Source organism: Monodon monoceros, unplaced genomic scaffold, assembly GCF_005190385.1.
Source record: "Monodon monoceros isolate NGI ecotype Baffin Bay Population unplaced genomic scaffold, NGI_Narwhal_1 Super_Scaffold_16, whole genome shotgun sequence".
In the NCBI taxonomy this organism is placed as follows: Eukaryota; Metazoa; Chordata; class Mammalia; order Artiodactyla; family Monodontidae; genus Monodon; species Monodon monoceros.
Genome location: NW_021703772.1, coordinates 50982452 through 51009844, shown reverse-complemented (window position 1 = coordinate 51009844; position 27393 = coordinate 50982452). Strand labels below are relative to the sequence as shown.

Sequence of the window (27393 nt, the reverse complement as noted above, 5' to 3'; positions counted from 1 at the left end):
ATCGATCTGGTCTATTGTGTCATTTGAAGCTTGTGTTTCCTATTAATTTTCTGTCTGGATGATCTGTCCATTGGTATAAGTGAGGTGTTAAAGTCCCCCACTATTATTGTGTTACTGTCGATTTCCTCTTTTATAGCTGTTAGCATTTGCCTTACGTTTTGAGGTGCTCCTATGTTTGGTGCATATATATTTATAATTGTTATATCTTCTTCTTGTATTGATCCCTTGATCATTATGCAGTGTCCTTCCTTGTCTCTTGTTACATTCTTTATTTTTTAAATCTAATTTATCTGATATGAGTATTGCTACTCGAGCTTTCTTTTGATTTCCATTTGCATGGAATAACTTTATCCATCCCCTCACTTTCAGTCTGTAGGTGTCCCTAGGTCTGAAGTGGGTCTCTTGTAGACAGAATATATATGGGTCTTGTTTTTGTATCCATTCAGCAAGCCTGTGTCTTTTGGTTGGAGCATTTTTTTTTCTTTTTTTTTTGCAGTACGCGGGCCTCTCATTGCTGTGGCCCCTCCCACCGCGGAGCACAGGCTCCAAATGCACAGGCCCAGCTGCCACGGCCCACGGGCCAGCCACTCCGCAGCATGTGGGACCCTCCCGGACCAGGGCAGGAACCCGCGTCCCCTGCATCAGCAGGCAGACTCTCAACCACTGTGCCACCAGGGAAGCCCCTGGTTGGAGCATTTAATCCATTCACATTTAAGGTAATTATCAATATGTATGTTCCTATTACCATTTTCTTAATTGTTTTGGGTTTGTTTTTGTAGGTCCTTTTCTTCTTTTGTGGTTCCCATTTAGAGAAGTTCCTTTAACATTTGTTGTAGAGCTGGTTTGGTGGTGTTGAATTCTCTTAGCTTGTCTGTAAAGCTTTTGATTTCACCATTGAATATGAATGAGATCCTTGCCAGGTAGAGTAATCTTAGTTGTAGGTTCTTTCCTTTCATCCTTAAAATATGTCATGCCACTCCCTTCTGGCTTGTAGAGTTTCTGCTGAGAAATCAGCTGTTAACCTTATGGGAGTTCCCTTGTATGTTATTTGTCATTTTTCCCTTGTTGCTTTTCATAATTTTTCTTTATCTTTAATTTTTGTCAATTTGATTACTATGTGTCTCAGCATGTTTCTCTTTGGATTTATCCTGCCTGGGACTCTCTGCACTTTCTGGACTTGGGTGGCTATTTCCTTTCCCATGTAAGGGAAGCTTTCGACTACAATCTCTTCAAATATTTTCTCGGGTCCTTTCTCTCTCTCTTCTTCTGAGACCCCTATAATGCGAATGTTGGTGAGTTTAATGTTGTCCCAGAGGTCTCTTAGGCTGTCTTCATTTCTTTTCATTCTTTTTTCTTTATTCTGGTCCACAGCAGTGAATTCCACCATTCTGTCTTCCAGGTCACTTATCCGTTCTTCTGCCTCAGTTATTCTGCTATTGATTCCTTCTAGTATATTTTTCATTTCAGTTATTGTATTGTTCATCTCTGTTTGTTTGTTCTTTAATTCTTCCAGTTCTTTATTAAACATTTCTTTCAATACTTCTCTATCTTTGCCTCCATTCTTTTTCTGAGGTCCTGGATCATCTTCACTATCATTATTCTGAATTCTTTTTCTAGAAGGTTGCCTATCTCCACTTCATTTAGTTGATTTTCTGGGGTTTTATCTTGTTCCTTCATCTGGTACATAGTCCTCTGCCTTTTCATTTTGTCTATCTTTCTGTGAATGTGATTTTCGTTCCACAGGTTGCAGCATTGTAGTTCTTCTTGCTTTTGCTGTCTGCCCTCTGGTGGATGAGGCTATCTAAGAGGCTTGTACAAGCTTCCAGACGGCAGGGACTGGTGGCCGGTAGAGCTGGGTGTTGCTCTGCTGGGCAGAGCTCAGTAAAACTTTAACCCACTTGTTTGCTGATGGGTGGGGCTGAGTTCCCTCCCTGTTAGTTGTTTGGCCTGAGGCAACCCAGCACTGGAGCCTACAGGCTCTTTGGTGGAGCAAGTGGTGGACTCTGGGAGGGCTCACACCAAGGAGTACTTCCCAGAACTTCTGCTGTCAGTGTCTTTTCCCCCCCCTGGGGGGCACTGGCCCCCCCCCCCCCCCCCCCCCCCCCCCCCCCACAGGAGATCCCACAACACTAGCAGGTAGGTCTGGTTCAGTCTCCTAAGGGATCACTGCTCCAACCCCCTGGGTCCTGATATGCAAACTACTTTGTATGTGCCCTCCAAGAGTGGAGTCTCTGTTTCCCCAAGTCCTGCCAAAGTCCTGCAGTCAAATCCCACTAGCCTTCAAAGTCTGATTCTCTGGGAATTCCTCCTCCCATTGCCGGAACCCCAGGTTGGGAAGCCTGACGTGGGGCCCTTCGCTCCAGTGGGTGGACTTCTGTGGTATAACTGTTCTCCAGTTTGTGAGTCACCTACCCAGTGGTTATGGGATTTGATTTTATTGTGATTGTGCCCCTCCTACCATCTCATTGTGGCTTTTCCTTTGTCTTTGGATGTGGGGTATCTTTTTTGGTGAGTTCCAGTGTCTTCCTTTTGATGATTGTTCAGCAGTTAGTTGTGATTCTGGTGCCCTCGAAAGAGGTAGTGAGTGCACATCCTTCTACTCTGCCATCTTGAACCACAATTTGTCTGAAGCAAAGTCCTGGAGTGACACCCCACTGTTTGCAGCAGGTGGCAGGCAGGACACCAGGGCAAGACACAGCAACGGTTTTCAGTCAGGGATTCTTAATTGATGTATGCAAAGATGATCCATTGATTTTATTAGTTAAGGTGTTGGTGATATTTTAAAAGATGTAGTTTTATATCACTTAAGTTCTTTGACCTGAAAAGTATTGTTTCGGCCTGCAAAAGACATTGTGATGATTTACCTTCCATGAGCTAAATTTCATGGAATGCTGGATAGCAACATTTTTATATAGGACTTAAGCATATGACAGACATGTGCAGGGTTGATCTTCCTACAGATGAAGTGGGAGATTCTATATTCTATTTGCTTCTTGTACTCCACAATTGATTTAGAATATTGTTTCCATTGCTAAGCACATTGAATGCTATAGTGCAGTAATTATTTAACTTATTTATAAATATTTCAAAGTGTCATTTATTCTTTAGGGTGAATAAAGACCATGAGTGCAAGATTAGTAAGGGGCCCTGTAGCCAGACTATGAGGGAATCAGAAACCCAATAGGACAAGGGAGGTTCTCCTAAGGGAGGGGAAAAGATATGTAAAGGGAGAGTCAGGAAACCTGAATATAAGTTTGACAAACTTTACAATTTTCCTTACTCTCTCCCATTTACTTTTCATCAAGATGAAATCAGAGGTCAAAAGCAATAGACGTTGTGTACATCAACTAGTTTATATTTTTCTTGGAGGTTGTTCTTTCATTTGAGGGTGCTGCTCATAGGAGGTCAAAAATATACTTTTAAAAATCAATAACTTACTGAATACATGTATGTTCTGGTGTATTGAATCACACAAGTGGTTGCAGCAGAATTATAGGTTCCTAGGTCACTAAACTCAATTAATTAACCAACCACTTAATTATGCCCCTGGATGTCTGCATCTTTTCTTGGGGATATGCCTGCAGGTAGAGAGGCACAGAAAGTGGTTTCATCAACTTGGAAACACAAGATAGCCTGATGTTCTCAGGCCTGATAGTTTTTGCCCATCTTAGCAATTCCCTTGGAACTTGTTGGGGTTTCTTATTGGAAAGGCCATAACAAAGAACTAGTACAGGCATATCTTGGAGATTTTGTAGGTTTGGTTTCAGACCACCACAATAAAGCAAACATTGCAATAAAGTGAGTTACATGAGTTTTTTTGTTTCCTAGTGCATATAAAAGTTATGTTTATACCATACCGTAGTCTAATAAGTGTGCACTAGCATTGTGTCTAAAAAAGCAATGAACATATCTTAATTAAAAAGATACGTTATTGCTAAAAAATGCTAGCCTTCAGTGAGTTGTAATCTTTTTGCTGGTGGAGGGTTTTGCCTCAATGTTGATGGCTGCTGACTGATCAGGGTGGTGGTTGTTGAAGGTTGGGTGGCTGTGGCCATTTCTTAAGGTAAGACAACAATAAAGTTTGCCACATCAGTTGACTCTTCCTTTCATGAACGGTTTCTCTGTAACATGCAATGCTGTTTGATAGCATTTTACCCACAGTAGAATTCTTTCAAAATTGAAGTCAACCCTCTAGAAATCTGCTGCTCCTTTATCAACTAAGTTTACGTAATATTCTAAATCCTTTGTTGTCATTTCAACAATCGTCACAGAATCTTCACCATGAATAAATATCATGTCAAGAAACCACTTTTTTTTTTTTTGCTTATCCATAAGAAGAAATTCCTCATGAATTAAAGTTTTATTATGAGATTGTAGCAATTCAGTCACATTTTCAGGCTCCTCTTCTAATTCTAGTTCTCCTGCTATTTCCACATCTGCAGTTACTTCCTCCACTGAAGTCTTGAAACCCTAAATCATCCATGAGGGTTAGAATCAACTTTTACTAAACTCCTGTTATGTTGATATTTTGACTTCTTCCCTTGAATCTCAAATGTTCTTAATGGCATCTGAAATGGTGAATCCTTTCAAGAAGGTTTCCAGAAGGTTGCTTTGCTCCGACCCATCAGAGGTATCACTATCTATGGCATGTATAGCTTATAAAATGTATTTCTTACATAATAAGACTTGAAAGTTGAAATTACTCCTTGATCCATGGCTGCAGAATGGATGCTGTGATAGCAGGCATGAAAACAACATGAATCTTGTTGTGCATCTCCATCGGAGCTTTCAGGTGACCAGGTGCAATGTCAATGAGCAGGAATATTTTGAAAGGAATCTTTTTCTGAGCAATAGGTCTCAACAGTGGGCTTAAACTATTCAGTAGGACTTCCCTGGTGGTGCAGTGGTTAAGAATCCATCTGCCAGTTTAGGGGACATGGGTTCGATCCCTGGTCCGGGAAGATCCCACACGCCCCAGAGCAACTAAGCCCATGTTCCGCAACTACTGAGCCTGCGCTTTAGAGCCTGCGAGCCACAACTACTGAGCCCACGTGCACACCTACTGAAGCCAGCACACCTAGAGCCCGTGCTCCACAACAAGAGAAGCCACCACAATGACAAGCCTGCGCACAGCAACAAAGAGTAGCTCCTGCTCGCCGCAACTAGAGAAAGCCTGTGTGCAGCAATGAAGACCCAACGTAGCCAAAAATAAATAAATAAATAAAATATTCAGTGAGCCATGCTGTCAACAGATGTGCAGTCATCCAGGCTTTACTGTTCCATTTATAGAGTACAGGTAGAGTGGATTTAGTATACTTCTTAAGGGCCCTAGAATTTTCAGAATGGTAAATGAGCACTTCAACTTTAAGTCACCAGTTGCGTTAGTCCCCAACAAGTGAGTCAGCCTGTCCTTTGAAGCTTTGAAGCCAGGTATTGACTTCTCCTCTCTATCTATGAAAGTCCTAGATGGTATCTTTTCCAATAGAAAGCCATTTCCTCGCATTGAAAATCTGCTGTTTAGTGAAGCCACCTTCATTAATTATCTTAGTTAGAGCTTCTGGATAACTTGCTGCAGGTTCTACATCAGCACTTGCTTCTTCACCTTGCCCTTTTAGGTTATGGTAACGGCTTCTTTCCTTAAATCTCATGAACCAACCTCTGCTAGCTTCAAAATTTCTTCTGCAACTTCCTTACCTCTCTCAGCCGTCATAGAATTAAAGAGAGTTAGGGCCTTGCTCTGGATTAGGCTTTGGCTTAAGGGAATGTTGTGGCTTTTTTGATCTTCTAACTACACCACTAAAACTTTCTCCATCTCAACAATAAGACTATTTTGCTTTCTTATTCATGTCTTCACTGGAGTAGCACCTTTCATTTTCTTCAAGAACTTTTTCTTTGCATCCACAACTTGGCTAATTGGCAAAAGAGGCCTAGCTTTCAGCCTATCCCAGCTTTTGATGTGCTTTCTTCATTAAGCTTAATCATTTCTAGCTTTTAATTTAAAGTGAGAGATGTGCAATTCTTCCTTTCACTTGAACACTTGGAGGCCATTAAAGGATTATCATTGGCCTAATTTCAATACTGCCCTGTCTCAGGGAATAGGGAGGCCTGAGGAGGAGAGAGAGAGGGGAATGGCCAGCTGGTCAGTGAACGGTCAGAATACAAATAACATTTATCAGTTAAGTTCGCCTTCTTGTATAGGCGTGGTTTGTGGCACCCCAAAACAATTACAATAGTAACTTCAAAGATCACTGATCAGAGGTCACTACAACGAATACATATAATAATAATGAAAAAGTGTGAAATATTGTGAGAATTACCAAAATGTGGCACAGAGACATGAAGTAAACAAATACTGTTGGAAAAATGGCACTGATAGACTTGCTTTATGCAGGATTGCCACAAACCTTCAATTTGTAAAACACACAGTATCTGAGAAGCACAATAGAGTGAAGCACAATAAATGAGTTATGCCTGTAATTGTTTCTATGCTTTCCTAAATGGTGTGAAATACTCTGAGCTGTCAACAAGGTGTCAAATCTAGTGATTTAGTGGCAAATTTTTTTCTTTTTCCCTTTCTGCATTTTCTGTGAAGCCAAAACAATTTCTATAGTTTTAAAGAAATGCAGAAGATAAGAAAGGGTGAAGTACAGATATCTTGAGAAACCTCTTGCTGAAGAGGTTTTGATCTCAGAAGCAGCATCAACAGCAAGCATATAGGAAGCTCCTGACCACAGGCTTGGAGGCCACTATAAGGCCGAGGGTAGAATTTGAGGGACCGCCAGTCCGTCAAATTTAATTGTGAAAGGAGGGGAAGATGCACTAGTTTGGCCTTCTTGGAACAACTTACTTAAGGGATTTAGCTCATCTAATTACCTTCCTTCATTCCTTCTAAAAATGGGCCCTTCCAAATTCTAAGAAAGCCCCCAAACTGTATAAAAGTTTAATGATTATTATAGTAACATATTCACTTTCAGTAAAATTTATGATATGGTATAGCTGTATTTATGATATGGTATAGCTGTATTTATGATATGGTATAGCTGTATTTTTGTGTTATAAATATTTTGCAGGACATTAGTACCCCTGTGTAATCAATGTTTGTAACACTTTTATTCCTCTTAATACTATAAGCTTTGGTTTTTTATCCTGGCTCGTAGCTACAGTTCTGTATGTTTGTGAAGTTTGGGTTTTTTTTTGTTTTTTTGTTTTTTGTATCTATTATTTTTAGTGACAGATCCTCAGCTGAGAATGTGCTAACTAAATATATTTTTATTGCTACAGAAAATACAATTTATTTTGAAATAACACACTTTATACTACTTCTAGCAATTCTGAAGAAAATAGAGGGGTCTTACTGTCTACAATTTAGGGTAAAATAACCATCTTGACCTTTCTTTCCAAATAACTTGCATTTCCAATTATTTGTTTCTCCTTGTTGATAAAGTAATACTTATTGGCAAATGTAGATTTTGCTCAGATATAGATTCTTTTTTCATGTATCACACAGAAGGACTAGTTGAAGAAGGAAAAAATTCACATAGTATAAAATATGAACACATTTTAATGGAAACTATTTTTTAAAAATTTTAATTGTATTAATTTCTTGTTATCTTGCCAACCTAACATGTTCAAGAAAAGAATAAAAACAAAAAAACCTGTCTCCTCTACTAATGGTTATTTTCTTGACTAGTACTTCCACCTCTAATCTATCAGTCTTATCAGTCATAGTTGAAATGAATGGAGCATCTTCCAAATTCTCCCATTACAGTCGGGGGCAGAGGCAACTGTGTCGAGCTGTGCGAACACTTGAAGGGAGTGTGTTAACTGCATTCATGAATATCACAAGCTTGCTATGAAACATGCATCGGAGATGGGGACGTGCTTTACTTCCTTTACCATCAGCTGCTTACTAAGAATCAGAAATAAAAATTTGTCAAGACTGCAAATTCTAGATTCAATTTTAATCTCTTCTGGTTACAATTTCCCATGGTTTTACAAGGTGTACCTAAGTAGTTACACCAAAGAATAGGGTAAAGCTGATGAGATTTTTAAGGATGATACAAAAGCTTTGAATCCAGAAATTGGTTTGTCCTCCAGAAATACATTGCGTTTTAAAAATTTTAATGTCTATTTAAGCCCATTTGTTAGTTAAAATGAACTTTGTAGAAAAATTGACTTAGGAGACAATGCATCCCAAATTTTTTCTGGATTTTTCTAAAACACATATATATATACACACACACTCACACACACATATATATACACATATCTATCTATATATATATATCACATACATGCACACACATAAATTTTATTGTTGCTCTTGAAAGTTCCAAAATTAGCTCCTTCCTTTGAGTACTTTTACTAACTTTTTGAATTTATATCCAGTCTCTAATTTTGCTCAAAACCCATTGAATGGATTTCAAGTCTAGTGCTATATTTTTCATAGCAAAAGAAAAATGCTTCTCTTAACTGGCTGCTTTTTAAGCTTCATGGTTGTATAGGGAATGTGTTTTAAAACCTGTGTTCAGTCAAAGGCTTTAAGTGACTGTCAAATAAAATATTTCATAGTCAATGGCTCTCTGATACTTGACCTTGGAAAAATATGGAAATTAACATAGACCTGGAGGATAACAAATAATACCAATTCCTCACATTTGTATCATGTCTATAATGTAAGAAGACCTCTCACATTCATTGTATCATTTTGTTCCTCATAGCCGTCCTGGGGAGGAGACAGAATGGGTATTAATCCCTTATTATAGGTAAGAAGGTGAAGGCTCATATCCACCACTGCTGGAAAGATAGAAAGCTAATGTTCACACTTGGGTTTTCTGAAGCCAAGTCCAATGATCACTTACTTTGCATTATTAGACTTCTTATGTTTGCCCGATGTATATCAAATACTTTCTTTAACAAGAAACATAAATGTTTACATTTTTACTGCAGCTCAGGGAAGCGATGAGTTCTGGGCAGATCTTGTCTGATTTGCCTCAAATTCCCTAGAATAACCAGTAGATTGTGTGACATATTACATAATTTAGATTCTTAGTACATTCTAAAGGAATGAAGGAATATATTTTCAAATGTCTTTATAAACGTGATGTTTCAACTGAGATAAAAAACCTGTCATGGATAAACAATAAGGTCCTAGTGTATAGCACAGGGAACTATATTCGATATCCTGTGATAAGCCATAATGGAAAAGAATATTTTAAAAAGGATGTATATATATATAACTGAATCACTTTGCTGTACAACAGAGATTAATACAACATTGTAAGCCAGCTATACTTTAATTTAAAAAAACCTGTTATCTTGGCTAGATCCATACCAAGAAGTTATTTATTAGCACTGTGGGTTCTACAAAGTGATAGTTACAGGTGGTTATGTGAGGATGAGCAAGAATAAGAAGAAACATGGAAACACCATTGCAGTCTTGCCAATTTCTAGGGCATCTGCATAGATACATAGATCCAGTTAAATAGCTTATGTCAAAAATATTCAGAGCAAAGCACAAACCAAGCGGTTTCAGATTCATTGCTGTATCTACCTCCAAAAGGCTAAAATATGTGGTATGGCTAAGATAATTAAGGGTACTGAGAGATTCATTTAGTTAGTTGAAAGCATAAAAAATGGATTCCTTCTGGAGTCAGTCATATTTTAGTATGCCTCGTAAAAATAAACTTGTTTTGCTTGTAAAACATAATCGCTGTTAGTGCAAACTCACTTATTTTGACTTTTAGCTCTACATTCTCCTGTTTTGCTAAATATATTTCTGAAGGGGATTTAAAAGCCAATTGGATGAAGGTAATAAAAAGGTACAAACTTCCAGTTGTAAGACAAATAAGTACTAGGGATCTAATGTACAACATGTTAAATATGGTTAACACTTCTGTAAGTTATATATGAAAATTGTTAAGAGAGCAAATCCTAAGAGTTCTCATCACAAGGAAAAAATTTTTTTATTTCTTTAATTTTTTTATCTATATGAGATGATGGGTGTTTACTAAACTTATTTTGGTAATCATTTCATGATGTATGTAAGTTAAATCATTATGCAGTACACCTTAAAATTATACAGTGCTGGATGTCAATTATATCTCAATAAAAAACTGGAAGAAAAAGTCATTTACTTTTAAAAACCCAGAGAAAATCTAAGATTCCATTATTAAATATGATTCCATTTTAAAACTCAGTCCTATATTAATTTATTATGATCTGAGAAGATTTTCATAGTTGAAGAGATGAGGCAATGCAAGCAGAGATGTTTTGATTTTATAATAGCCCATATTAACACATACACTTTCCTCTCCTTTGGGCTGTAAGTATTGTGCCTTTTATGTTAAGGTCATTCAAGCAAAGACTGTCATTTCTGAATATTTTGGGGTTACATGAATGCCTATTATTGCCAAGAGTCCTATCAAAGAACAAAACAAAATGAAAACCTAACACCTCCTCACTCTAACACACTCTGAAAAATGAAGATCACAAAAATATTCCAAGCAGCATGATGCTATACCTATTCCAAGACTTGACCTTTTGTGTTGGATGTATTTTAATCTCTAGTATTCAGATATCTGAGTCACTGTTTACCAGGCTCTGAGAATGACAGAGGAGCTAAGTAGCCTCACAAAACAAAGTGCCTCTACCCTGAAATTCAGATGTCAAAAATTACTGCATGCCAGGAGTTTCATTAACAGTTATCAGTCACCTTTCTAGAAAATTCAAGAATAAGGTAGTGAACTTCAAAATCATCAGGCCTCAATTTCATTGAATTCATGAAAATCTTTGGTTTTAAATCAATAAAAGATGGGTAATACAAGTCATGGTGTTATTTGGAGATCTAACAGTAATTTTCAAGAGTTTCTGGGGTTTATTAGAGTTTCTTATTTTTTTTAGAGTTTTTTGTTTAAGTCACTAGTGAAGCACCTTCATTCTGATATATTCCTTTTTTAAATTAAGGAAAAATTTATGTACAAATCTTAACAGTATAAATCATGAACACACTTGTGTAACTAACACTCAATAAAGATATAGAACACTTCCATCACCCACAAAAGGTTCCTTTACCCTCTTCTAGTGAATCCTACCCCATATAGGCAGGCCACCATTGTTCAGATTTCAATCACCATGGATTAATCTTGCCAGTTTTTGAACTTCATATAAAGGGAATCATACAGTATCCTTTTTTTTTTTTCCGGTATGCGGGCCTCTCACTGTTGTGGCCTCTCCCGTTGCGGAGCACAGGCTCCGGCCGCGCAGGCTCAGCGGCCATGGCTCACGGGATCAGCCACTCCACAGCATGTGGGATCTTCCCAGACCGGGGCACGAACCCCTGTCCCCTGCATCGGCAGGCGGACTCTCAACCACTGCGCCACCAGGGAAGCCCTATAGTATCCATTTTTTTGAGGTTCACTGTGGTTCATATTATTGGTCCATTTCTTATTGTATGACATTCTTTTGTACGACTATACTATGATTTACTTATGCATTACTATTTTTGATGCACATTTGGACTTTTTCTAATATCGGGCTATCATAAGTAATACCATTACAACTACTCCTACATAAGACATTTGGTGAGCATAAGCATTAATTTATGTAGGTTATACACCTATGGCTGGACATGCTGGGTCATAGGCGATATTAAGTTTAACTTTAATAGATGTCAACCAGTAGTTTTCCAGATGGATTGTAATGATTTATACTCCCACCATCAATGCCTGAGACTTCCAGTGGATCCACATCCTCAGTAACACTTAATATTGTCAGTCCTTTTAATTTTAGCCATTCTGGTGAGGGTGTAGTGGTATCTCATTGTGCTTTTAATTTGCAATTCTTTGATAAGTAATGAAAATGAACATACTTGTATGTACTTACTACCCATTTGTGTGTTTTCTTTTATGAGGTGTCTGATCAAATTGGGCTGCTTTTCTTTTTATTACTGATTTGTAGCAATTCTTTATGCAATCTGGTACAAGCCTGTAGCCAGATATCTGTAGTACAAATATTTTCTCTCTGTCTATGGCTTGCCTTTTCTTAATAGTATCTTTGGAAGAGCAGAAGTTTTGAATTTTGCTTTTGTCCACTTTACAAATTTCTTCTTTTATAGGTAGTGCTATATGTGTCTTCACTAAGAAATATTCGCTTACCCCTAAGATTAGAGAGACATTCTCTTGAGTTTTCCTGTAGAAACTTTATAGTTTTGTGTTAAGCCTGTGGTTAATCTTGAATTTAATTTTTATACATGGTACAGGTAGAGGACAGGCAGGTTCCTTTTCTTCCATACATATAATGTGTTGTTCCACTGCTATTTGTGGACTTCCCTTCCCCATTTAGCTGTTTTGGTGATTTTGTAGAAAATCAAATGATCGTCTAAGTATGGAACTATTTCTGGAATCACTATTCTATTTTATTGCCTATTTGTCTGTCCCTATGTCAGTAACACACTGCCTTGATTACTGTAGCTTTATACCAAGTTGTGTAATAAGGAAGTGTAAGTCCTTCAACTCTTAGTCATTTTCAAAATTATTTTGGCTATTTTAGATTCTTTTCCATGGAGATTTTAGGATCAGCTTTTCTTTCAGCTTCTATAAAGAAGACTATTGTAATATTTAATAAGGATTATGTTAAATATATTAAATAATTTTGGACGAATTGACATCTTGGCAATATTAGATCTTTCAATCCATTAACATAGTATATCTCTCCATTTATATAGATCTTTAAAATTTTTTTCTCAACAATATTCTGTGGTTTTTCTGTATCAAGGTTTTATATGTATTTAATTAATATATTCCCATATAGTTTACTATTTTTATGCTATTATAAGTAATATTGTTTTTAAATTTTCATTTCAAATTTTTTGCTGCTAGCATACAGAAATACAATTGATTCAACAACCCTGATAAACTCATTTATCAGTCCAAGTAGCTTTTAACAGATTCTTTAAGATTTTCTATGTAGATGCTCATGTTTCTGGAAATAAGAGAGTTTTATTTATTTTTATCCAATCTACTCTTTATTTCCTTTTATTACCTTATTGCACTACCTAGAATTTCAAATGCAATGTTGAATGGAAGTGGTAAGAGTAGACATCCAAATCTTAGAATGAAAGTGTTCAATATTTCACCATGAAGTATTGTTAACTATAGGCACCTTTTGCCAGGTTGAGAGAGGTCTCCTATTTCTAGTTTGCTGAAGGTTTTTATAATAAATGTCTTTTGAATTTTGTCAAATGCTTTTTCTGCAAGTATTGAGATGATAATAGGATTCCCCCCCCTTTTTTCCTCTTAATATGGTAAAGTACCTAAATGATTTTTGAGTAGTAAGTCAATGGAGGTCATGATGTGTACCCTTTTACTATATTGCTGAGTTGGATTTGCTAATATTTTAAGGAATTTTACATCTAGGTTCATGACAGATATGGGTGTACAATCTTCTTACTTGCAAAGGCTTTGTTAGCTTTTGTCAGGGGTTATATTGACAATTTTCCCTCTTCCTCCATATCATGAAAGAATTTGTGTAAGACTGGCATTATTTTTTCCTGAAAAGTTTGAGAGAATTCACCCTCTCTCAGCTGAACTGAGAATTAAGAATTGAAATGAGAATTAAAAACTGAAGCCATTTAAGCCTGGAATTTTCTTCACAGGAAGAGTTTAAACTACAGTGTTTAAAAACAGATATATGGATATTCAGATTACAGTTTTTTTCTTGTGTCTGTTTTGGTAATTTGTATCTTTCAAATAATTTGGTAATTTCATCTGAGTCATTAAATTTATATTGTGTATAACATTCTTTATCCTTTTGATATATATAGATCTGTAACGATATCTCTTCTTTCCTTTACAATTTATGCTGTTCTTTTCTCTTTTTGATCCTGCTAGTAATTTTATTTTATTTTTTTCAGAGAAACAGCTGTTGCTTTTGTTAATTTTTGCTATTGTTTGTCTTGTTCTATTTCATCGATTTCTGCTTTTATATTTATTATCTCCTTCCATCAACTTATTTTGGTTTAATTTTCTTAACTTTTCTTAGCTTACTTAGTAAGGTAGAAACATAGATAATTGATGTATACATTCTTCTAATATAAGCATCTAAAGCTATAAAGTTTTCTCTTAGCATTGCTTCAGCTGCATCCCACAAATTTTCATATGTTGTGTTTTCATGGTCATTCAATTAAAAATATTTTATTATTTCTTCTTAACCCAAGAAAAGTCATTTTATCTTTTCCTGGTTCTGTTTTTTTCATCTCTAATGTGAGAATGTTGTTATTAAAGCTCTCTAAGTCTATTTTATATTTACCATTGTCTGATGATTCGTTGAGTAACTAAAATTATAATTTTTAATTGGCCATAGCATGCAGCTTGCCTTTAGAATTGAACAGATTTTAACATTTGTTTTTTTATTTTTAAGCACAAAATGTATTAAAATATTTTTTAAAGACTTTTTTTTTTTTTTTTTGCGGTATGCAGGCCTCTCACTGTTGTGGTCTCTCCCGTTGCGGAGCACAGGCTCTGGACGCGCAGGCTCAGTGGCCATGGCTCACGGGCCTATCTGCTCTGCGGCATGTGGGATCCTCCCAGACCGGGGCACGAACCCGTGTCCCCTGCATCGGCAGGCGGACTCTTAACCACTGCGCCACCAGGGAAGCCCTAAAGACATTTTTAATGTAAAAATATTTGAATTTCGAAGATGTTACTTAGTAACTTTCTCTAGGACTATGCAACGCTATTTCAAAGTGAAACCATATACCTATTGACAATAGGAGACAAAAACCATAGTCATCTAACTACAATGTATTTGGTCTTTATGTTTTCAGAATAAGTGAAACATTAAAAAATAAAGATTACAAATAAAGAACAATGTTGAGAAATCAAATAATCTGAAAATACAGAAGTTAAAAAAGAGCTCTAAACAGGACTGTGGCATCATAAATAATGTATCTGATCTTTGTTCCTGGTTCCTGGCACAAAGGTTCAAAAACCCATGAAATTTCCTGAGTGATAGGAGATTCTTTGTTATGCTAATTATGTGTCTCATGGCATAAGACCCCTTAGATTGCTTCAGGATAGGGCTGCTCACCAGAGAGACCAATCACATGATTAGAGGGTTGGAATATTGGGGCAGCATCATCTGGGAGGAAAGGAGGGCTGGAAGTTGAGTTCCATCACATGGGCAATGATTTAATCAGTCATGCCTATGTAATGAATCCCCATAAACACTCCTGACACCAAAACTCAGTGGCACGTTTTAGTTGGTGAACACATTGATGTGTCAGGAAGGTGACACACCCTGACCCTACGGGGAGAGAGCGTGGAAGATTCATATCTGGGACCCTTCCAGACCTTGGCCTATGCACTTCTTCATTTGGCTGTCCCTGAGTTGTATTCTTTATAATAAAACTATAATTGTAAGTAGAGCACTTTCCTGAGTTACTTGGCTCATTTTACTGTAGTACCCCAATGGGAGTAGAAACAGAATAAGGACACCATAGAGAAAAAAAACATATACTTGTAGAGAACACTGGTCATTCTCCACATTGATGAAATAAAAATTCACATTTTAAGGCAAGACAAGAAAAATTTAAACATATTTTTTTGCTCTGCCCATCTGGGCCTCTTCCCTCCCCTCTAGTGTCCATTGTGCATCTGCATTATGCATTAACCAAACCTCCCCAATGGCAGAAATACCTGCTCAATCATAAAGATCAATTCTTTTCCTTCTGGCACCAGCCATGTAACTCCTTAGAAATTAACATTGCTTTTTGCAATCTTGTAAGGGGTCTAGATGACCCACTGCTCACCTCGTATGTGCAGACATCTTTGGTGCACTTTATGTACAATGCCAATGCATCATTTCCCTTAAAGATAGCGATTGGTGCAAAGCAGACTGGTCAGATGACCTGGAGAGATACTGGGTCACACCTAATGGAAGTTTTTAACTTAAGTACTCACTATGACCTTAGTACTTGTATTCTGCCTATTTTACAAGATGATTGTTTCCTGCATTACTAAATGTGTGACTGTGATAAAATTAATGATGATTAGGCAACTTGAAACAATTGACCAAATATACAGTTCTATAAGATCAGTGATTACAATAGTGTAACTCTAGATATGGGAAGAAGCAACAAGAGGGAACCATTTCCTGAACCATAAGAGACTAGTACGACAGGAGTTCCAGAGGTTTTTGGCCACTGTTAACAGGGTTTAGTCCAGTAATAGTACATTGAGTGGCCTAACAACGAAATTCTTGCCCAACCTGGGAATGAGTATTCCTAGCGCCATGGAACAAATTGGTCATGAAATGCCTCCCAAATCTTGGTCGAAATTAAGACCTAAAGGTGAGAGATTGTAAAATAAAGAATGTTGCCCGCCATCCAGTCCTACAATAATCAAGTCATCAGGCACTGAAGCTGCTGACTTACAATACACCCTGAAAGGAATTCAGGGTGAAGATCAGGATGTGGTGCTTTGTGCTGGGGGGAAACTGACAGAACTGGCCTTCAGATAGTTAGATATTTTCAGGAGAAATTTCTTGTGAACTTGGATTCTTGCATCTTCCCATACTTAGAAAAGCACTAAAACCATTAACTAAAATGTCTGTTCCTTGTGACTAGCAGCAACCTTCTACTGAGATGCGTACTTGATTGCACGCACCCCTTTTGCCGAAATCACATATATACTGGCCTCCCCCTTTACCTCTTCAGAACAGTTCTCAGAACTCTCTGAAAGACTGTCTCCCAGGTTATAATCTTTATTTTGGCTCAAATAAAATTTTCCATTTCTTTCTTAGATTGGCTATTGATTAATTTTTTGTCAACAATATCCAGGCTTGCTTTTTCACATAACAATAGATTTTTGCAGTTAGGTACATGTTCACCCAGCTAAAAGCTATATTTCTCAGCCATCCTTGCAACTATACATGTATAACTAAATTCTAACCAGCAAGATGTATGCAGAAGTGTTATAAATCCCCCCTTTCTCTTTTTATGATGAAAGCTATTTGCTGCTTCTGCAAACCCTAACCCTAAACCTAACCCTAGCATTTTACCTTTTAACAGCAGATAGCGACTCATTTGTTAATTTCTTTCTCTCTTGAGATTGGCATCTGAGATCCAAGACTTGACCCTCTTTAAAACATGTATTATACTGCATAGGATTATTTAATACATTTATTTGAAAGATTAATAAATTCTGCCTGAAGTCCCAAGAATGTGTTGTGGCCAAGTTGGTAATAGCAAGTCACAAGGTCTGGATTCTTTGCAGAGAAGATGTACGTCGATATGCACAGTCACTATTTCCAAAAACATTTGCATAGACACAGAACATGAAAGAGGCACCTGTAGGAAAAACTCCTCCATCAGGGCCATGGTCCATCGGTGGTGCAGCTGCCAGGATTTGGCTGGGTGACTGATGTCTGCTGCATGGAGGATCAGGGACATGGTTTTGGCTTTGTCAAGCCTGTCAAAACAAGGACATGCTCAAATTATCAGAACAAAGTAACCAATTACAGTCTCCTCTGAGTCCAAGCCCATACACCTTTAACATGAAAAAAAAAAAAAAAAAAACACCTACCCTTCAGGCTGCTGCAAACTGTTTCTTATATTTTTAATTTGCTGGAAGTGACCCGACATGTCTGTAGACAAAACCATTTCAATCACTAGGTTCCGAAGATCCCTGTGGAGTCATCAAAAGCAGAAAGGTTTGCTTGGCCCCTTTTTGTTCTCAAGTGAAATATTTCCTTAATATTGCGAATTACATTTTATTTTTTCTAATGGTATGAGCACAAAAGATGCTACATTTTAAATGTAAAAGAGCTTACGAAAGTTTGGCTTTAGGATGTTGCCAGGAGAGTGATTTGTGAATGATGCTGTGCAACATCTCCTTTTAAAGAACTGGATGCCTTCCCTCCCACACCTACATCCCTCCCCCACTCATAATTTCTAAATATTATTTTTAGAAATAATAATATCAGAAAGAATCCTAACTAATTTTAAAGAAAAAACTATTCTAAAGGCAGAATTTGTAATTAAGAAAACCACCACCATTTATTCAATATTTATTCAATCAAGGCAGTGTTCTGGGTGCTTTTATGTGAGGGGGTACTATTATTTCCCACCAGAGGGGATTGAGTTGTTTGCTGAGTCACACAGCTAGTACATAGCAGAGATAAGATTCACCCCCAAGAGTTCCCACTAGCAAAGCTGACACTTGGATCACTCCACTGTACCAAGCTTCCATCATGAGGACTCCAGAGAAACCAAGGCTATAAGTGAGCGGGAATTCTCTGTTTAAGCCCTGGGGACCTCGATCCTACATATCATAGACACAGCTACTGGTACTGTTAAAATTTTAACCAAGACACTTCAAATACGGTGAACATATCACAAAGCCTATGAATGAATAACTCATTCTCACAGTAAGCAGGAGATGAGTAATGCCAGTAAAGGCTTGCATGTTCTACAATTCATTGCTTGCTCAGTACAGATAGGTAAAAAAGTCACTTATACTGGAAATGATATTTTATTTCATTCTGTGGCCAGTAGAATAAGCTAAATTACAGGTGTATGCTAAACTTGAATTATGATCTTGTGTCAAAGATATTTTACCTAAAGATGGTATGATTGAATGATTTGTTTTTAAGAACAACCACATATTGGAGATTCTTGCTGAAAATTATGGGTGCTCAATTCAGTTGGATTTTTAGATAGGAGCAATGAGAAAACAATACTCTGATTACTGTTTGTGATATTGTATAGCTTGCTTAGAATTCTTTTACCCAAATATTAAGGGAATGGAAGCTATCAAAGATAGTTAATACTTATTCTCAATTGCATTTTTTCTTCTAAATTACGAGATACCCATGTTACAATACCAACTGTACCAAAATATTCATGTTAACTAGGAAAAATGAGACAAAAGTTTTATGAAATCTATAAAATTTAATAAATACTTTGTACTTTGCAGATGTGATGTTAAAAAAGAGACAACAGACCCAAAATGGAGTCCTTGTGCTAAGCCCACATCACCAAACAAGACTTAATACCTCCCCCAGGATTGGAAACTTAAACCAATCAATGTGGAATCACCTGGTCAGCACTAGTGAGGTAATCCACCTGACAGACCCCTGTCATCCCCCAAAGGAAGGTGAATTTGCCTGAAATAATCAGCTCCTTGATAGAATAACTTCCTTGTCTTCCTCTTTCTGCTTATAAAAGTCTGCCATTTTGTACAGTTATTTGGAGCTCCTTTTCATTTGCTAGATGGGATGCTGCCCAATTCATGAATTGGGTTGAATAAAGCCAATAAGATTTTTAAAATTTACTCAGTTGAACTTTGTTTTTTAACAGTAATCAATAAATGTTAGATACTGTCAATAATCAACTAATATCAATAGGCAAACTAGTGCACAAAGGAAATGTTACTTTATTTATACATTTTTCTTGCCAAAATTTAAAAATTACTGCATTTATAGTTACTAAAGTTACTTTAAAAAATAGATTTGCAAACAGAAAACCTACAAACCCTTAAAAAGCTAGCTACTCATATTTTATTTTATTTATTTATTAAATTTATTTATTTTTGGCTGTGTTGGGTCTTCGTCGCTGCGTGCGGGCTTTCTCTAGTTGCAGTGAGCGGGGGTTACTCTTCGTTGCAGTGTGCGGGCTTCACATTGCCGTGGCTTTTCTTGTTGTGGAGCATGGGCTCTAGACGCGTGGGCTTCAGTAGTTGCGGCACGTGGGCTCAGTAGTTGTGGCACACGGGCTTAGTTGTTCCGCCGCATGTGGGATCTTCCCAGACCTGGGCTTGAACCCCTGTCTCCTGAATTGGCAGGCGGAATCTTAATCACTGAGCCACCAGGGAAGTCCCTCTATCTATATTTTAATTCTTGGTAAAATAGTATCAAGTTTATACTATTAAATAAATCTTTTACAGCTTTTTGGAAACAGTGTTAAATCATATGATAAATCAAATCATAAATCATGTGATATTATAGTATGTGTTAAAAAAATTTGGGAATTCCCTGGCAGTCCAGTGGTTAGGACTTGGTGCTCTCACTGCTGGGGCCACGGGTTCTATCCCCGGCTGGGGAACTAAGATCCTGCAAGCCTTGTGGAGCGGCTGAAAAGAAAAATTCTATAAAAACACTCAATTAGGATGTTTTGTACAGTAACTTCTTAGCTACTGTACAAAAATATAAAATATTAGAGGAGTAAATTATGAGAATAAATAATAAAGATGTTAAAGAACGAAGTGTAATAGAAAAAAATCACACTGAAATAGCAACAGAATAACTTTGAGAAGAAAAGCGTTAATTCAAAGGAATAATAAAACTAATAATACAAATGTTACCTCTGGGAATGATAATCACTGATGAAGAAATAAATTAATACTCTAGATATAAACAGTCAATCTCTCGGACCTTAGGAAACACCTCTGCACTTGTGTCCCTGCTTCTACCCTTGCCCTTCTGTTTTCCCCATACCCAGCAGTGGTGGCTTCACAATTAGATCCTGGCCTTCCTAGGTTGGTGACCCAACTGTGCTATTGTTTCCTGTGGCATAAAATGAGAGGCCTGAATTGGGTTCCCAAAACAAAATGCCTCCTTCCTCTGACTTCAGAGCTTTTTCTACAGTTGCAAAAGTGAGCCCATATTTTTTCCAGCCTTGAAAGTCCAGGAAGTTTTAATATTTGGAGAAGTAACCATGGGAAATTAGGGCTTGTTTTAAACCCTGAATTAAACTTTTATTTATTTATTTTAAGGCAGATCTTAATTCCAGGTTACTTCTTTGGACATTTCTTTTCGCCTTGATTTAAAGAAAAAAACAAAAACAGAAACAAACCTAAACAACACTTTGATATTTGAATTTGAATAGGAATTTTTTCAGCCCATTAACTGACTTTTAACAAGATCTTAGTTAAAGATAAAGGCTTTTTTTTTTTTTTAATGTAAGTAGGTCCCACAGAAAATTAGGAATATACTTACACTAAAAAATGTCTATGTTTATTTGAAATTTATATTTAACTGGATGTCCTTTATTTTTATTTGTTACATCTGGCAAGCCTATAGTCAAATGAAGGGGATGATGATGACCTGAGGATCAAGAAGAAAGGAGGGAATGTTATGCTGAGCAGTAGGGGTGCATCTTGTTATTTTTCCCTGCATGGCAATAAGCAATACCATTTCACGTAATTTTTTTTTTCTTTTTAAGAAGACAGATGCCTTGGAGAAACATGTAAGATTACCCTTTGCATCTAGGTCATTTTAGTATGTTATATTCATAACTTTTTCCCCAAATAGTGAGTTCTTTGATTTTTAGAAAAGCTAAACACATATAGAAAAGTAATATATGAAGGGATCAGTGTGATGCTAAAATTTTGAATTCATGTAGGACCACATATTGGTACAGCTGAGCAGAGCTCCATTCCCGGGAGTATGTAGTTATGTATTTTAAGGTTTTTCTTATGTGGTACATAATCTTATGGATTGGCTATGATGCATATAGATGTTGAATTGGCCTTGAAATAGTTCAGCTCCATGTAACAGAGCCTGGCTCCTGAGTCTTCTAGGCACTAATCATTCTCAGAATCATCCAGTCAAAGGGAACTGAGTTTGTTTTGTGAGTAAAGGATTGATTTTCATCTGTTTTCTTCAGTTTACATCACTTAACATTTTCCCTAAAATTAAATTTCCTCTAGGTTTCCTCTGAAACTCACCTCCAGTCATCTTTGGATAAATTTACCAGGACATTCATTTCTTCTTCTTGCATAAGCCGATAAGCTGCACTCACATGGTGATTTTCAAGGACGGAGCGATCATTATACAAAATAGCAACATCTGACCTAAGAATTAAAAACAAAATGCCAAGTAGAGGATTTCTTTAGACCTCATGAGTGTCTTTGAAAACTACTCAAGTCATAAGACAAAATATCATCCGTAAAAATCCTATAATTAAACACCTAGACTTATGGAAGTACTTAGTTTCCTTTCTTTTTGTTTTTTACTGTATGATAATTTTTAAAAAATAGCATTTATTTTTTAGAGCAGTTTTAGGTTCACAACAAAATTGAGCAGAAAGTACAGAGATTCACCATATACCCCCTGGTCTCCACACATGCACAGCCTCCCCCATTATTAACATCCCCAATCACAGTGGTACACTTGTTGAAATTGATGAATCTACATTGAACGTCATTATCACCCAGAGTCCATAGTTTACATAAAGGGTTTACTCTTAGTGGTGTACATTCTATGGGTTCGGACAAATGTATAACGACATACATCTACCATTGTTGTATCATACAGAGTATTTTCACTGCCCTAGAAATCCTTTGTGATCTGCCAATTCATCCTTCCCTTCCCATCCCCTGAACCCTTGGCAACTCCTGATCTTTTTATTGTTTTCACAGTTTTGCCATTTCCAGAATGTCATATGGTTGGACTCATACAGTACGTAGCCTTTTCAGATTGAATTCTTGAACCTTTTAGTATGCATGTGAGCTACCTTTATATCTTTTCATGGCTTGATAGCTCAATTCTTTTGAGCACTAAATAATATTACATTATCTGGATGTATCACAGTTTATTTATCCACTCACCTACTGAATGACATCTTGGTTGCTTTTAAGTTTTGGCAATTATGAATAAAGCTGCTATAAACACCTCTGTGCAGGTTTCTGTGTGGACATAAGTTTTCAGCTCTGTTGGGTAAATACCAAGGAGAGTGATTGCTGGCTCACATGGTAAGAGCATGCTTAGTTTTTTAAGAAACCACCAAACTGTCTTCCAATGCGGCTGTACCATTTTGCATTCTCATCAGCAATGCATGAAAGTTCCTATTGATCTACATCCTTACTAGTGTTTGGTGTTCTCAATGTTCTGGATTTTGGCCTTTCTAAAAGATGTGTAGTGATAGCTTGTTTAATTTGCATTTCCCTGATGACATATAATATGGAGCATCTTTGCATAAGCTAATTTGCCATCTGTGTATCTTCTTTGGTGAGGTATCTGTTAAGGACCATTTTTAAATCAGGTTCTTTATTTTCTTATTGTTGAGTTAAGGCTTCTTTATATATTTTGCACAATAGTCCTTTATCAGATGTATCTTTTGCAAATATTTTCTCCTACTCTTTGGTTATCTTGTAATTCTCTTGATATTGCCTTTCATAAGCATAATTTTTTAATTTTAATGAGGTCCAGTTTATCAGTTATTTCTTTCAAGAATTGTGCCTTGGTGTTGTATTGAAAGTCATTGCCACACCTAAGATCATCTAGATTTTCTCCTATGTTACCTTCTAGAAGTTTTAGAGTTTTGCATTTTACATTTAGGTCTATCATACTTTTTTTTTTTTTTTTTTTGCAGTACGCGGGCCTCTCACTGTTGCGGCCTCTCCCACTGCGGAGCACAGGCTCCGGACGCGCAGGCTCAGCGGCCATGGCTCACGGGCCCAGCCGCTCCGCAGCATGTGGGATCTTCCCAGACCGGGGCACAAACCCGTGTCCCCTGCACCGGCAGGTGGACTCTCAACCACTGCGCCACCAGGGAAGCCCTATCATACATTTTGAGTTAATTTTTATGAAGAATGTAAGGTTTGTGTCCAGATTCATTTTTTTGCATGTGGATGTCTAGTTGTTCCAGCACCATTTGTTGAAGAGACTATCTTTGCTCCATTGTATGGCATTCGCTCAGTTGTTAAAGATCAGTTGAATGTATTTATGTAAGTGCATTCCTGAGCTCTCTGTTCTGCCCCATTGACCTATTTGTCTGTTCTTTTGCCATTACCATACTGTCTTGTTTACTGTAGACTTATAGTAAGTCTAGAAGTTGGATTGTGTCAATTCTCCAGCTTTGTTCTCTCCTTCAATGTTGAGTTGGCTGTTCTGGGTCTTTTTGCCTCTCCATATAAACATTAAATCTGCTTGCTGATATACACAAAATAACTTGCTGGTATTTTTATTGGGATTGCATTAAGTCTATAGATCAAGTTGAGAAGAACTGACTTCTTGACAATATTGAGTTTTCCTATCTATGAACATGGAATATCTCTTCATTTATGTAGTTCTTCTTTGAATTCTTTCATCAGAGTTTTGTAGTTTGCCTTATATACATCTTGTACATTTTGTTAGATTTATACCCAAGTATTTCAATTTTTGGATGCTAATGTAAATGATATTTTACAGTTTTGAATTTTAGTTTTAAACTTTTTAAATAAAATTTTAATTAAATTTTGACTTCAAATTCCACTTGCTCATTGCCAGTATATATGAGGGTGACTGAGTTTTGTGTATTAAACTTGCATCATGAAAATCTGTTATTTGTTATAATTGCTTATTAGTTCTAGAAGTATTTTGGTTGAGTTTTTGGATTTTCTACATAGACCATTATGTCATCTATGAACAAAGACAGTTTTGTCTTCCTTCCCAACCTGTATAATATGATATTGAAAAGCAGTAGAGAGGGGGGGACATCTTTGCATTATTCCTGATCTTAGTGGGAAAGCTTTGAGTTTCTCACTGTTAAGTATGATGTTAACTGTAGGTTTTTTGTGATATTCTTTGTCAGGTTGAGGAAGTTTCCCTCTATTCCTAATTTACTGAATATTTTTATCATGAATAGCTATTGGATTATGGTAAGTGCTTTTTCTGCATCTTGATATGATTGTGTGTTTTTTTCTTTAGCCTTGATATGATTGTGTGTTTTTTTCTTTAGCCTATTGATATGATGGGTTACCTCAATTGAATTTTTAATGTCAAACCTAGGCATAAATCCCACTTGGTCATGTGCCTAGTCTCCTTGTATTATCATAATTTAAATGTATTTATGCCTCTTCCTTTCAATTTGCAATCCAGATGCCTGCAAGATCTAGATATGACAAAGAGAGAGAGAAAAAAATCACCTAACATCCTCATTTAATCACTGAATGAACCAATCCTTTTGTACCTATTCTATATAGTTGATTACCACCCTTACTCCCTTGGACTAAATTTACTTTGGGTAGAAGGCAGAGGGGATGTTAAAAATCATTTGGTCTATTTATGATTCTATTTTTTTCTCTTATAATGCTGTAATTCGATTTGAGTATTATAGGTCCTCTACCGTTAAACTGGGGAAACCATTTTGTAAAGCAAAACTTAAAATGTATGTTTCACCACCAATTTATAATGGGCATTATATTTTAAAATGATGAATTCATTAAGGGAAGGCTTTTATTTCTCACCTGTTTGTATTTTTATATCGTTTGATCATCAAATAAAGTACTTAAGTTGCACTATTGAAATTGGTATTCTAGCATAAAGTGTGAAATATTCCAAGTGTTCTCAAATCTGTATAATTGAGCCCTTGCTTCTTCTTCCTCTATCCCCTTAAATTGCCAGATCATTTTGCAAGTGTGGAATGGAAGCAGAGCTACTATGTTCATTGCAGTGTCCCATGCAAATAATTTGGCAACTTGTAGGTAGGCAGTAAAAATAGCACCAAAGGAAAGTCAAGGTGAAACGTGTAACAATTTTGCTACCACTTACACCAACACACAACACACTCCTCTCACCTTTCCTTTCTCCTGTAGACACATATTCTGTCAGCACTAAAAATGTCTCACTAAGACTATTTCAGGCTTTTCAGTGGGTAGTGATCTAGCACTGACCTTAGCACTGAAAGTTTACCGAAGAGTAGACAATGACAAATAAAAGAAAGAACTAAGAAATCTGGCTTCTGTAGCAAGCAACCTATTTGAGATCTGTATCAATAGTCTGGTGGATAAACCAAGCTTGATTATTAATCCAATATAGGGGAAATGACCTATTAGGCAGTGGAATAATTACTTCCTCTTTTGTTCCTAGCACTATCATAAAAGTAGAATAACATATGTAGTTAGCTAATAGCATATAACCCCAAAATAGACTTTCTTTTAATCATCCCAGCCTTGGCCTAAAAATTTTATTAGCAATAATCATAGCTCGATACACAAAAAACTGAACTAGGAGAGCATACATGCAATCCTTGTTTGAGAGAAAATTAAATAGATCTTGTCCAAGTATCTCCAGAAATTTGCTGAGATCATGGGGAAAACTGTGATTTGCAAATCACATATTTTGTATCATACAATCTCAAATCTAGCCATGGTAGTTTTGCCAGGGTTATTGCATGATGTGGATCTAAGTATCACTATTTCTTTCTCTCAGCAACAAGCAAAGATGTGTTTTTTAACCAGATTTAATTGTAGCAAATTATGTGTGATTTTGTCTCATAAATCCAAAAGGACGCTGAGAATACAGAATGGTCTTAATGCTTGAGATAATCTTTGACTGCTATGGAAAGAACAAGATTCTAAGCAATACCCAGTGTCCATGGTTACATGTAGCTTGGCATTTTCTTTTCACAAAGAGGAAATTATTTCTATTTATTTACACTTTCAAGGATTGTATGAATTATAATGTTTGCATTGAACTCAAATCTAGCCTTGCACTATGTTTTAAATTATTTTTCAGTCATTTTTCATTATCCAGTAAGTAGGTTTCCATATTAGAAAAGCAACTCTAAATCCAAGTAACAATGAATAATATAAAATACGATAGAATTATTGATATCAGTAACATAAAACCAATATATACTTGGACAAAATGTGAAGCCAATAATTTCAAAAAGCACATCATATTGTTGCATTTGTGATCATTACAACTTTTTTGTTCATAAAATGTTCAAGTTCTTGTAGAATTAATCTATTAAATAATTGATCCTGATAGACAATATATAAGAAAATAAGTAAAATAATAGACCTTCCCCAGCGTTTATACAGAGCTTCTTAATATAAAATGGTAAAAAGTGTGTTCTTCATCCTCCTCCTCTCTCTGCTCTTTCTCCTCCTCCTTTTCTCCATCTCCTTTTCCTTCTCTGCAGTCTAAAGTATAAGTAGATTAGGACTCTTCATCCAGTTGTAAATCAATGGAAAAAGGAGAAATCTAGAAGTGATAATTTAATATTGCTGCTGGAGGTCAGTCCATTGCCTTTACTTTTCAAAATAGAAAGAGCAAGAAATATTTATTGGAAGCAAATCACTTGCTCCCTTTTCCAATTCCTAAAACTGTGGTCCTACACTGGGCCTGGCTCAGTAATGAGCTGACTTTAATTAAAATCCCACTTATTATGAATTTGGTGGATATAGAAGAGCCTTTGCTAAGCAAAAATGATCTGCATAGTTTACCTTTCCTTTGATGTTTAACACAAATGAAAACAGGATATCTCTATACTCTACAAAAGTGTAGGTTAATAACACCCCTGCTGTACAACCAGACTTCAAGGTCTTCCTTTTCACTTTATGCTCTGTCAATCTGGGAGACTCTAGGGATAGACAGAATGCTTTCCCCAACATTTCGTTGTTTGAATTT

General features: G+C 36.6%; 1 protein-coding gene across 11 annotated transcripts in view; it reads right to left on the bottom strand.

The window, feature by feature from the left end:
- The window catches only part of PDE1A (phosphodiesterase 1A), a 360718-nt gene that overhangs the window by 61477 nt on the left and 271848 nt on the right, over positions 1-27393 (bottom strand). For all 11 annotated transcript variants that reach the window (XR_003793876.1, XR_003793877.1, XR_003793874.1 and 8 more), the window contains 3 exons: positions 21726-21851; positions 17583-17684; positions 17348-17468 (listed from right to left, as the gene is read on the bottom strand). Coding sequence is in view for 6 of the 11 variants with exons in the window: in XM_029224823.1 (XP_029080656.1) it covers positions 17348-17468; positions 17583-17684; positions 21726-21851 (349 nt within the window). In the remaining 5 variants the exon portion in view is untranslated. The remainder of the gene's footprint in view (positions 1-17347; positions 17469-17582; positions 17685-21725; positions 21852-27393) is intronic.